A 13,845-nucleotide genomic window follows, 5' to 3' on the forward strand; every position below is an offset into this window, starting at 1 on the left:
GCACACGCTCCATCAACAAGTCACTACTAATCAAGTGGGGAATGGGCAGGATCAAGAGGGTTATCTAGCCAGTCCTGATTGCACCCAACTTAGCGCAACAAATGCTCTCACTCTTGTGTCACTATCATACAGTGTCAAGTGAGGCCAACATTAACAATAATGATCGACACCTACTTCTATCATGTATATGTCATGATGCTCAACTCAACAAGTTAGGCCTATATCTAATCAAGCATAATCAACATCAACTAGAATAGCAATAAAAATATGACTGTATAGAAGTATCAAGATCAATCAATAGGGTATTAAACAAAAAGGTAATAAAAATATCAACAAGGTAAATAGCAACAGAAACACTTACGAATAGACCTGTGTTGATTAAGCACAGGAGTACCCACCTGATATACGCACGTTGAATAAAAGAACCCCCAAAAATACCCCTCGTATGTAACAGGATCAACAGTCAAGGTCCTCAGACTAGAAGGCCTAGATCAGCCTCTATGCTTCACGATCACGCCTCGATCAGTTCACCCCAAACTGGCGAAGGAGGCGGCAGTTTGGTTGGTGCCTCAGCAGCGGCGACAAAGGCTACCCGATCGGCGGCCACTAGAACAGAAGAAAGAAGAGATCGCAACTAGGGTTCCGATCGGCTTCTTCTCCTCCTCACGCGCACAACAAAGTAGTGTTTCCCCCTTGCCTCTCCCACGCGTGCGGCGATCACGATCGACGAGCAGAGGCAGCACCGAACACGAGCAGGGCGCACGAGAGATGGAATAGTAGCGAGCCTAGGGTTTTTCTCCGCCTTTATAACTACCTTCGCGAGATCACCGCCGGCAAACACGGGATCGCGCGGTGAAATCGCAATCCCATTTGGCAGATGCAGTTGCGGGCGAAGGCGAGGTCGCGCATGCGATCTCGTGTAAGCGCGAGGCTTGAACCGGAGGAAGAAAGTGATCAGACCAAACCAATTAGAATTTAGGCTCAAACCGAGTTCTGTTTAGATCTCTCCTGTAGCAATTTGATCTCGATTCTCTTGGTTCACTAATCAAACGAACTATGATTTGACCCAAACTAATTTTATTCTATTCATCTTCACAGGACGAAGCTTTTCATCGTATCCATTCTGACAAAATCTCTTCCATGACAAACCAAACTAAGTTGGTTCAATTTGGTTCAAAACTGAATCCTTTGGTTCACTAACCAAACGACTTCTAATTTGAACAAAATTAGTTTCGCATCTTCGCAAGACGAGTTTCAATTTTCCCGTATCTTACACTTTTTGCATTTTGTTTTCTGATGTAGGAAAAGAAGAAGAAGAATAGAAGGATCAGAAAGTAGAGCAAAAAGTATCTGCCAACAGGGGCGGAGGCAGGTTTCCACGAGAGGGGGGCGACATTTTAAATATTTAACAATTAATTATTAATTTTAAAATAAATATATTGGAAAAAAATTTTATAAAGACAAACTTAATGAAAATCAAAAAGCTGGGGGGGGGGGGGGGGGGGGGGGGGGGGGGGGGGGGGGGGGGGGGGGGGGGGGGGGGGGGGGGGGGGGGGAGGGGGAGGGGGGCGGTGGCCCCTACCTGCCCCCTCGTGGCTCCGCCCCTGTCTGTCAAGGATGATGATGCTAAAGACGATGATATTTTTTTATATCTTATCGTCATTTTAAGACTATTTAATATGAGATGTTTTTATTCAGGATATGTTTGTTTGTTTTAACTTGTACTATGATGAGTTGTTTCTTGGACGATAATTTATTTCTTGGATTGTTTATATGTATTAATTGTTTATATGTATGGATTGTTTATAGTTTCTTGTTGGTGTTTATATGTATGGATTGTTTATATATTAGATTGAATAATGTTGGAATGTTAAATGTGGATTAATATTGTGTTGGATTATGTTGTTATATGTTGCATTGTTTGAGGGTTGTTTAGAATGTTGGAGTTGGGTATTGTTTATATGTAAATATGGCTGAAAAATGAAAATGGGTTGTTGCTGGAAAAAAATATTACTTTTTGCAATGAATATGGTTTCGTCGCAAAGTTATCGCAATTACACTGTATATCAAAACTTTGACAACAAAATTATTTTTCGATGCCAAATTGACGATCAAAAATGATTTCATCACCAAATTGGCAATCAAATTATATTCATTGTTGATTTCCAACGAATATGATTCGTTGGCAATTTGCAACGAATACTTTTTCATCACTAATTAGCGAGATTTTGCGATGAAAAATGATTTTTGTCGTAAAATTCTGCAACGAAAAATCAACTCGTCATAGATCATCGATTAATGAAGTTTGTGACGAAAATAATTTTCTTTGCAAAGTCCAACGAATTTGGAGACAAAAATTTAATTCGTCGTAAAATTGGCGACGAATTTATGTTATTTCATCGTAATAATTGATGGTGATGTAAAACTATTACCCACAAAAATTATAATTAGCGAGATTTTGCGTCAATTCTGCAACGAAAAATCAACTCGTCATAGATCATCGATTAATGAAGTTTGTGAAAATAATTTTCTTTGCAAAGTCCAACGAATTTGGAGACAAAAATTTAATTCGTCGTAAAATTGGCGACGAATTTATGTTATTTCATCGTAGAATTTGGTGATGAACCCACAAAAATTATTTCGTCGTCAATTTCGTCATGAAATAATTTGTTGATGATTTTTTTTAAAAAAATTGTCTCAAAATTCATCGTAAAACATTTAAATTTTTGTAGTGAAAGTCATACCTTGAAAATATATAAAAAAGAATGAGTTTATAAGATGGAAGATATCTCCATTGGTATGATGTGTGTATTTTGATCGATCCAAAATAATTGAAGGCCAACCGTTCTAATTCTTGACCTATTTTAGAATTTATTTATATAGGATAGATCCTAAGATCCATCAAAAGAATCAATGGAGCAAGAATAATATGGACGTATACTAATCTATTAGAAATTTTAAAATAAATAAAAAAGAGAAGAAAACGAAACCAAAAAATCTTTTTCTTTTTTTAGATTTCCAACCAGTACAAGAAGCTATTGCTTGATCCATTAATAGAAAATATGATCAGCGGAGTTCTATTCTATGATAATTTATTCAGATTTGTAAAAAGGAATAGGTTAATTGAGTAGACTCCTCTCCATTTCATTTTTTATGCTTTTTTGACTCATCTCATGTCTTAAGCATAAAAATGGAATGGAGAGGAGTCTCAAAAAAAAGTTACAATACACAATACGTGAATTGTGAAACTAAAGAAGGATCTAATCTTCTCATGTGTAGAACCTCTTTTCTTTGGTTTGGACAACAACTATTCACTTCCAATAGAAAGTATGTATTGCAATAATCTAATTAGATTAGCAGAACAACTTTATGTTCTCTTAGAACAGTAAAAATAAAAAAGAGAGACAAGACCTTTTGAGTAGAGCCTAAAAATAAAATTATAAGAATTTATATTTAAGTAGACAATATCATATTATTATGGAGATATATTGATTTCATCAATTCTAATTATTCGTATAGAGTATAAGTTTAATGATACCGTATCTTTTAAATATTCAATGAATCTATTTAAAATATTCCAACATGTGTATCACCTTTAATCTTATTATAAACATCACATTTTGAAATATGAATATGTATATAAAAATAAAAAACAAATAAACATTCGTCTCAAAGCATAAATTTCCTTTAAATTCATGGACACCACAAAAAAATAATAATAAGACACTAAATTAATTAACACACTATTTTATTCTCTTAAATTTTAAGATTCAAATGATATATTTAAACTACCCTTACAAATCTAAATTAAATAAATAAACTAAAAATTTTAATTTAGTTTATCAATTTTGGATGAATATGTGGGCTCATTCCTATTCATGGAAATTCATAATCCTCCCTAATTAGATCATTCTTATGTTTGCCATCTTTGAAACCTTCAAACTGGCTTAATCACTATCGTATGATTGAACTATGTTCATCCTCTATTCTTACTCCTTGGGATGATCTTCGTAGTCTTCGAGTCGATTCTCTAATAAATCCTCTAAGATTTGTTTGGACTCCATCCCTATTGAAAATAAAAATATTCTAACGAAATCATGTTCTCTCGCACGTAGAGTAGGAAAAAGATCTAAGTTATATGGTGCTCATCACTTTCTAACCATATGAATGCTATCTACACCGGCGACATGGAACATAATTTGTAATAGATTCAATGTGATTCGATTTATTTTTTTAAGATTCTGCACTAATGAGAGTTTCTTGTGCACTGACTGTTCTTTTTTAATCAAGAGTAAGAGAACACGTACGGTTTGTGGATTAATTAATGCTTGAATGTCCAGTGATGAGTACTATACATTAATAGATGAGAGCCTAACTGAATTAAGTAGAAAATAATGCTTGTTCTTGTCTTCTGGTTGCCCAGCAAGCTTGAGGTTGCAGCCTCTTCTCTTGTCTGCACAAAGCAGATTCTTTGATTCCCTTATTGTTTTGTCTTTATTTTGAGAGAGTGAGCTGGTTCCAAAGAAATAGTATTGATGTGTAGTACAAGCTAAGACCATGATGAACAATGGAGAACACACATGACTGAAGACTCACTGTCATACAACACAGAATAGAAGAGAATAGAATAGACAAGAAAGAGTTTATATATGAACTTCGACTTGTAAGGATTTACTTACTTCAAGAGGTAAATTTTAATATTTTTTATCAAATTGAAAATTTTTAAATTTTATCATAGTACTAACGATAACAAATTAATGAAGTGAGGAGGATTATTCGATTAAGTATTCGATTAAAATCAAATCGAATTAATTAAAATTAAATTAGTCGATTTTTTTAGACAAATTCAATCGATCAAAATTCACTACTAAAAAATCATGGTGTTGCGGCGGTTATTTAGCGGCGGTTTGAACCATTAAACCGCACCGCTATTTTCTATTTTCCATGGTGAGCAAAAATTAAAACGGTTAGCATAGCCATTCAAAACCGCCGCAAAAATAAATTATTAGCGGCGGTTTAATTTTGATTTGCGGCGATTTAGTGATTCGCGGCGGTTTATAATTTATTTTGCGGCGGTTTAGTGATTCCCGACGGTTTTAAATTTAATTCGCAGCGGTTTATTAAACCGCCGCTATTCTGTATTTCGGGCAAAATTAAGTTTTTCTGTTTTTGACGCACGCATCCATCTCGCCCTAACCCGAACCGCAGCTCCATCTCGCCCTAACCCACACTTCACGCCGCGGTTCCCTACACTTCACGCACGCATCCGAACCTTCCCTTTCACGCCGACGCCACCCGATCGCCACCCGATCGCCCTCCCACTCCGACGGTTTCCGTTTCACTCCGATGCCACCCGATCGCCCTCCCACTCCGACGGCCGCCAGACACCGGCACTGCCACTCTCACGCCCGATCGTCGTCTTCCTCGCGCACTCCGAACCCTAGCCCAGGATCGCCCTCTTTCTCGCGCACGCCGACATCGCCACTCTCACTCCGCCAGCCACCGGACGACAACTCCTAGCACTCCGTTTATTCCCTCTTTAGGGGCAGGAGAGGTATGCGTTCTCCCACTTTTCCCTCTTGATTTGTCCTCGACTCGACAACTCCCAGCCACCGGACGACAATCTTCCTTTCACTTTCATTTTCTCCAGTTTCTGTGACATGTGGTTCTAGGCATTTTATTACACTGCTAGATGATTATTCTTGTAGGATTTGGCTTCATTTTACAAAAAGTTGAATTGAACTAGGATGTTTGCCGAATGCAGAAACCATGTTATCCCAACTAACTGAGGTTGCCGAATGCAGAAACCATCATTTCTTTAATGTTGCTTGTACTAGGATGTCAATATACATGCTCTTAGGCATCTTTGGGCTGATCCCACATTGATTCTGATCCCACATTGATTCTGACTCTTAGGCATCTTTATTGTTATTATCACTTGCTTTCTCACGAATCAGATCCCACATTGATTCTGATCGTTAGTTAGATTTTCCTCTTCTGCATGTTCCTTATTGTGGTTTGTTTCCTTTTAGTACATGAGTTTTTGGTTGTCTTTTCTTCATGCTTTGTGACCAGGTTGTGTTGTGATAAGCTAAGTTCTAACTCTGTTTGGTGTCTTTCTTGGCTGGATGTTCTTACATTGAGAAGGAATATCACTTCTACTTTCTGTCTCCCGTTGTAGGTTTGATTTGATTGTTACCTATCTTCAGGATGTTCCTTAGTGTAGATTACTACTATTCACTCAATATTCTTAGCAAGAGCTTTCATTTACAAATTCACTACTCTTGTGTTTGTCTAAATTAGTGTTTCCTAATTAGTGGGATTTCTTTTCTAAGGTCAATATTGAATCTATAGCTTTCGATTAATGAGAATTATATTTTCATTTAACTAAACTTTTCCTTAGTAGGAGCTATTTTCTCCATATGAGAGATAGTTATCCTCTTTAAAAATTCCATTTCAATGTGATTTGATGGGTTCTGGTAAAGCAGTCTCAGATAGTTTAACTGATACATAAAATTTCTAAGAAAACTGAAACATAGATCAGAACTATATCTAGATGGAATGCCTTTACAATTAGATGGAGGAATCATGTTAAGCAAGATAGTTTAACTTTACTAGTGATCCTCTTGGTATATGATGAGCATCCCTTAGAACCATAGAAACTATTGTGCTAATCTGAATGTGTATGTCTCCTATCCCTTTTTTTATGCCTTATTTAATGGTCTTTTTTAGCACCTACTATAGCGTGCTTTTAATTTAATTATTTATTCTTGAATTAGATATGGACAAAAGTTGGATTTGGAAGCCGCGAGATACTCCCGAATATATAGATGGATTAATGAAATTTTTGGACTTTGCATTTGCTAATGCATCATCCGATAATAGGATAAAGTGTCCTTGTTCTCGTTGTGGATTCAGACTATTCCAGACTAGAGAAGAGGTGTACGATCACTTGTTGTTAAGGCCCTTTCCACCGGGTTATACAGTTTGGCTATTACATGGTGAGAGAGGTGAAGGGGAGACTTCTAGTTATGTGCATGAAACACAACCTACTAAATCTTCTGAAGATCCAATCCGTGATATGATTCAAGATGCTTTCATATTCCCTATACCACATGTCAGTCAAGATTCAACAATGCATGATCCATTAAATGAAGGTGAAGGAAGAATGCCACATTTACAAGAGGGTCCGAGTGGTAAAGCTAAAGAGTTTTATGATTTACTTAAAGATGGGGAACAAGAATTATATAAAGGATGCTCAAAATACTCAAAGCTTTCTTTTTTAGTAAAGTTGTATCACATCAAGTGCATTTGTGGGATGAGTGACAAGGCCTTGTCTATGATAATCGAGTTGTTGCATGATGCCTTTGAGCATGCAAAGATCCCAGAATCATTATACGAGGCAAAAAAGACTATAAAAAAGCTTGGTCTTAATTATAAGAAGATAGATGCATGTCCAAATGATTGCATGCTATATTGGGGACCCGATAAAAGTTTGAATCAATGCAAGCGATGTGGCACATCTAGATGGAAAAATTCTTCTATTGAGCATAGGCTTGCAATTACTAAAAGGAAAAAACAACAACCAGCAAAGTTTCTTCGTTATTTCCCATTAATTCCTCGGTTACAAAGATTGTTCATGTCTAGTAAGACATCTGATGATATGAAATGGCATGCTGTGGACAGTAATAAAGATGGCTTATTGAGGCATCCGAGAGACGCTGAGGCATGGAAAAGATTTGACTCTAAATTTTTTGAATTTTCTTCGGATGCACGTAATGTTCGCCTTGCTTTAGCTAGTGATGGGTTTAATCCTTTCGGAAACATGAGCACTAATTATAGCATTTGGCCTGTGATTCTCATTCCGTATAATACCCCTCCATGGACGTGCATGAAACAAACTAACTTCATCCTCTCGATGATCATTCCAGGTAAGAAAATGCCAGGGAATGACATAGACATTTATTTGCAACCTTTAATCGATGAGCTGAAAGTGTTGTGGGATGGTGTTGAAACATTTGACGCTTCATCGAATGAAAATTTTAAAATGCGTGCAGCATTGATGTGGACAATTAGTGATTTTCCTGGGTTGGGGACATTGTCTGGGTGGAACACATATGGTAAGCTAGCTTGTCCTATATGCAATATTGATACTGAACCTTGCCGACTTCATCATAGTAGAAAATGGTGTTTTATGGGTCATCGTCGTTTCCTTCATGCTGGTCACAGGTTTAGATTGGATAAGACCCGATTTGATGGTAAGATTGATAGAAGAAATCCACCTGTAAAATTATCAGGCTCAGCTATTTTCAGTCAGGTTGAGAATATCCAGGTTTCATTTGGGAAGACACCGGAGGTGAAAGGTAAAAGAGGACGGGGGCAGCGAAATGCCAATGAAGATGAATCACATTGGAGAAAAAGGAGTATATTCTTTGAACTTCCTTATTGGGAGTTTAATGCATTGCGCCACAATCTTGATGTAATGCACATTGAAAAAAATGTGTGTGACAATGTTCTGTACACTTTGCTAAATGAAAGTGGTAAGACAAAAGATCACCTTAATGCTCGAAGAGACCTACAATCTATGGGCATAAGATCTACACTTTGGCCAAATGAGAATGGGAAATATCCTTCTGCTATTTTTACTATGTCAAACAAACAAAAAGATATATTTCTTAAGACCTTGAAGAATGTGGTTGTTCCAGATGGTTACTCAAGCAACATTTCAAGATGTATTGATGTGAAACAACGTAAGATATTTGGGTTGAAAAGTCATGACTGTCATATTCTTATGGAACAACTCTTACCAATTGCTTTGAGGAATGCTATGCCTGGTCTAGTGTTTGCGGTGATAGCTGATCTTTGTTCATTCTTTCGTCAAATATGCAGTAAAGTGTTGAACCCCATTGATCTTGTTACCCTTCAAGATCAAATTGTTCACACTCTTTGTCATTTGGAGATGATTTTTCCTCCGTCATTTTTCACAGTCATGGTTCACTTAATTGTTCATCTAGTTGATGAAGTAAAAGAGGGAGGCCCAGTGCATTATCGATGGATGTATCCAATAGAAAGGTGAACTTAACATCACAAATTTCATTTTTTCATTTTCTTTAAATAAGTAGTAAATTGTTTTAGCTGAATCTATAAACTTTTTAATGTGAAGGTACCTAGGTCGTTTGAAGTCTTATGTGCGTAATAAGGCACAACCTGAAGGTTCAATTGTTCAAGGTTACTTGGCTGAAGAAATTCTCACATTTTGTTCAAGATATTTGAATGACACAGAGACAAGAACCAATCGACCAAGGCGTGTTGATGATCAACCCGACCATGTTGAACACCATGAAAGCAACACTATGTTCCCAAAAGTTGGAAGATCAGTTGGGGGATTCTCATATTTTATATTAACACCATTAGAGAAGTTGCAAGCACATCGTCACGTGCTTGTCAACTGTATAGCAGTAGACCCTTTTCTTGAGTAAGTAATACATAAATTCTTACACAAATCTTGTTATAAATCAATTGCCTTAGTATTTATCATATATTTTTTCTTACTAATAGGGAATTTAGGGCAATAACAAAGAGGATGTTAAGACATCGGACAAGGTTGCAATCAGAGATAGATAAAGTTGTACACAAAGAATTTCCTAATTGGTTTCAGAAGCATGTGAGTAGAAGTTGTTATTTTTTAAATTCAATTTTAGAGGTGTAACTAATAGTAAAAACTAAGTGTGACAATTCTTAATGTTAGATCTCCAATGAAGGTGCTAGACATTCAGAAGAATTAAGGTGGCTTGCACTTGGACCACTTGATCAAGCCAAACGATTTACTGCCTACAATGTGAATGGATTTAAGTTTAGAACTCTTTCTCGAGACCACGGGTTGAAAAGTCAAAATAGTGGAGTATATGGTATGTTTGATACTCGGAGCTACGCAAGTAATCGTGATAATAATATGGCAGTCGGAGGTGTTCCTTATTATGGAAAATTAGTGGACATAATTGAATTGAACTATAATGGTCAATTCAATGTTACATTGTTCAAATGTCAGTGGGCTAACACTACTTCTGAGAGAGGTATCAAAAGAGATGACTCAGGTTTTACTAGTGTTAATTTTTCTCGTTTGATACATGTTGGAGATCGAGAAAATGATGAGCCATATATACTTGTGTCTCAAGCTCAACTAGTGTTTTATGTGGATGACGAGATTGAAAAAGGATGGAGTATTGTAAAACATCTACAGCCAAGAGACTTGTATGACATGGGAGAAGACAGAGAAGAAGAGTCAATTTATGATATTGTTCCTTCTCCGCAATCGAACTTGGATAGGTGGTTTCATGATGGCAACGAAGATTTACAATTGGCAAGGGATGATAATATAGAAGATGAACCTGCAAATGATGCTGTTGTTGGCAATAATGATGGTGGTTTCTAAATGCAGCAAGCCTTCATCTTTCATTCACAGAACAAGAACAAAAAGTCCAAAGCATTCTGTATTTCTATTTCTGTTTCTTGATCTGATATGAATGAAAGACATTCTTGATTTCCCTTCTGGCAGCTGTCCAAACCATTCTATTTTCTGTTAATGAAAGACATATATATATATATATGTGATCTCAGCTAGCACCCCACTTGGCATTATTCTCATTCTTAACAGTGCAGGAAGGATTTTTGTGCAGGATACTCATCTTAACATATGCAGGATTTTTGTGCAGGATTTTTTGCAACTGTGCTATAAAGATGCTTTGAAATTGTGTTGTTTAACAGCAATTGTCCTAATATACTTATCAGCCCTTTGGTGCAGGATTTTTGTAAGATAATTTTTTCTAAATTTGCTTTATGGTAACTTCATAATGTTGGTTTCATGGAGCTGACCACTTTTCTTCCACTTTGTGCAGGGTGATAGAAAAACGCTTTATATCTTGACCACTACAGCAATGCCTAGGAATAAACGCTTTAAGGTTGCACCATCAGGGATAGAAAAATCAACTACAACTTTGCCACAACCTAATACTAGGCCTTCCCTTGTTTCCCCAACTCACAGTGCATCTCATTTAGTGCCACCAACTCATAGTGATGCTCATTTACTCCCAACTTCTAATACGGTTGTTCATTCAAGGCCACAAATTATTAGTAGAGCTCAATTGAGTGCACCAACTCAGATTGGAGCTAATTCAGTGCCATCTACTCATAGGGCATCTAGTTCTATTCCATCCCATCCTTTACATGCTCAAGAGGCTAATCCAGAGGATGATCAAGAGGATGAAGATGTTGATTCAGTTGATGAAAATGCTGACACTGCTTCGAGTGGTAGCAAGAAGAAAAGTTATTGGGTTGTTAATGTTATTGGTAACAATTTTCTTACCTTTCTATAATTTTTTCAATATGTTTACAATATTGTTTCATATTTAATCTGTAAACTTAGGAAAAAAATATTTTATTTGTTTTAGATGAGTTGGATCACACAAGTAAGGAAGCACGATATATGGTGCAAGATGTTTGGTCAATTCCTGATGGTAGAAAAATTATAGTTCCATGCAATGAGCTTGGGCAAGCCATAGGCGATGCAGGTGGCCTTTTGGGTGGCTTTTTAGGAGTGTTGGGGAGTGATTTCAATAAATTTCCCATTTGCTATATTTCTTGGCGTAAGGTTCCTCAATCCTATAAGGACGCGGTGTATAATAGTATCATTCAGGTAAATAAATTTATTCTTCCATGTATTGTAATATATGTGACTGATACTAATCTCTTTGATTTTGTATGCAGAATAAATTTCATATAGTGGATAATCGCCTGAAGAATGATATTATGAAACGTATTGGGAAAGCATGGAAAGACACCAGGTCTATATTGTTTCATGAATTCTATGATAGCACTTTGAGCAAGGAGGAAAATGTTGCAAACCGACCTCCTGGAATTGATGAAAACCATTGGAGATGGTTCATTGACTATCGGTTGAGTGAGAAAACCCAGGTGACATTTCCTAATTCACTCTTGCTCATTAGATCCATTTCAATTAAGATTCAAATTATGGTTAATTTCATTTATTGAACTTCTCTTAATGTTTGGATGTTACATGTTTTTTTTTATCTATTCATAATAAATCACATGCATTTACTGTCATCTTCTAATAGGACTTATGCAAGAAAAATACTGAAAATCGGAAGAAGCAATTATACACCCACACGGGTGGTTCAAAAACCATAGCAAGGAGAAAACATGAAGAGGTAGTAGACCCAATAATTCACTTATTAGTTCATTTTTTGTGTAATTATTTAACTATATGTCAATAATGTGATATAGGAACGACAACGTGGAAGCAGCATTAGCCGAGGGGAGTTATGGGTTATGTTGCACAAGAAAAAGGATGGTTCTTATATTCACGACAATGCTGAAGTCATTGGTGTAAGTTTAGTATTAATTACAACATGCTTCTTATATAATTGATAAAATCTAATGTATGCAGGAAAAAATTATCAACATTGAGCGTGAAGATGATTCCTCTAAGGGATTTTCAAAAATTGATTCACTTTCTCAAGCTATAGGGAAGGAGCACCCGGGCCGAGTTCGAGGTGTGGGTTCTGGGCCATGCCCTACTCAGGTCTTTGGTCAAACATCATGTTCAAATGCTCCTGTTGATTTTGGACTCCAAACATATATGACTGAGATGAAATCTGAATTAGAAGCTTCTCGAGTAAAAGTACAGAATTTGGAATCAATAATTGAAACAGAAAGATCAAGAAGACAAGCAATTGAGGGAGCTGTTACATATATTCTGCAAATGCAAGGAAGCAATTTGCCACCTGAATTGGCCGCTTTGATTAGTGTGATGGTATGTATGTTAATGGTGTTAAAATTACTTTTAATTTTTTATATTCAATTAGTATTTTTAATTTTAGGCCCCAGATGAAGGGAGTGCACCTGCACTCTCACAAGGTGCAAGACCATCTTCCTCGGCTAGTCATGATGCTCAACAACTTGCTGATCATTCCAACCGTAGTCCAAATTAAATTAGTAGCTAGATTGCATCATAGCTTAGGTATGTTTTACTATTTACCTTTGCTTATGAGAAGTGATTTTGCACCTTTACATGTCTTCAAATGTGTGGTTGTTATTTTAATTCATTAACAACGTCAATATTTGCAAAATTTGTCTGTGGTTGCAGGTGTGTAAGCTGGGAAGAAGGCTGCTGCATTTAACTAAACTTTGTGAACCTTATATGTTGCATGTGATGGTCTTGCTCCTTGAAAGCAAAGACAGTTACTCAAACTTTAGAATTTTGTGCTTTCTATGTTGCTTGTAGTTTGTAATTATGCTTGTATAAAACTTGACTTGTCATCATTGTCGTTATCATCAACTCGTGCGTAAACCCAGGTATTGATCAGTTAAATCTTATCCCTCCATTGAGCTGCATGCAAGGTAATATTACTGATAATACTGAAGTTGATACATGGAATCACAAAAAATTCGCTAGTTAGGAATGTATTATAGAACTTTTGTTTATTTGTATCTAGTTCATTAATTTTTGTATATGCACTTACAAACTTGCTAATGATGTTCAGATATCTACAGAAAGGTGTTTCATCTGAGCAAGAGGATGCTCTATCAAGGTTCTTGCAATTGGTAAATTAATCATATATCTTCTTCCTATCTGAGATTTTGTGAATTTGGGGAATAAGTTTTTGTAATTTCACTTTGCAGATTAAATATGTCAGTGGTTCATATGATAGTGCAGATGGCTTTCAACTATTGGACAAGGCAATTTCTGAGCATGAGATATCAAAAAATAGCCATCCAGAAACACACATTTTCCATGTAAGCTCGTGTGAATTCAATAAGATGCTCAAA

The 13,845-nt window shown here is 36.4% G+C and overlaps 2 protein-coding genes across 2 annotated transcripts; both read left to right on the forward strand.

The window, feature by feature from the left end:
* Nucleotides 1-6,781: 6,781 nt before the first annotated feature.
* LOC141844432 (uncharacterized) lies at nt 6,782-10,432 on the forward strand. Its single transcript, XM_074732488.1, has 4 exons — nt 6,782-9,072; nt 9,164-9,475; nt 9,559-9,664; nt 9,749-10,432. Exons 1-4 carry the CDS (start codon nt 6,782-6,784, stop codon nt 10,430-10,432), a joined length of 3,393 nt encoding a protein of 1,130 aa, XP_074588589.1.
* Nucleotides 10,433-11,482: 1,050 nt separating this feature from the next.
* LOC141844512 (uncharacterized) lies at nt 11,483-13,354 on the forward strand. The gene is made up of 7 exons (XM_074732545.1): nt 11,483-11,692; nt 11,764-11,970; nt 12,132-12,224; nt 12,301-12,402; nt 12,464-12,829; nt 12,897-13,036; nt 13,163-13,354. Exons 1-6 carry the CDS (start codon nt 11,483-11,485, stop codon nt 13,005-13,007), a joined length of 1,089 nt encoding a protein of 362 aa, XP_074588646.1. The 3' UTR covers nt 13,008-13,036; nt 13,163-13,354.
* The last annotated feature ends 491 nt before the right edge of the window (nt 13,355-13,845 follow it).

This window comes from Curcuma longa, chromosome 13, assembly GCF_044706935.1.
Source record: "Curcuma longa cultivar G26 ecotype Majalengka, Jawa Barat chromosome 13, ITB_CL_G26_1.1, whole genome shotgun sequence".
NCBI classification, from domain to species: domain Eukaryota; kingdom Viridiplantae; phylum Streptophyta; class Magnoliopsida; order Zingiberales; family Zingiberaceae; genus Curcuma; species Curcuma longa.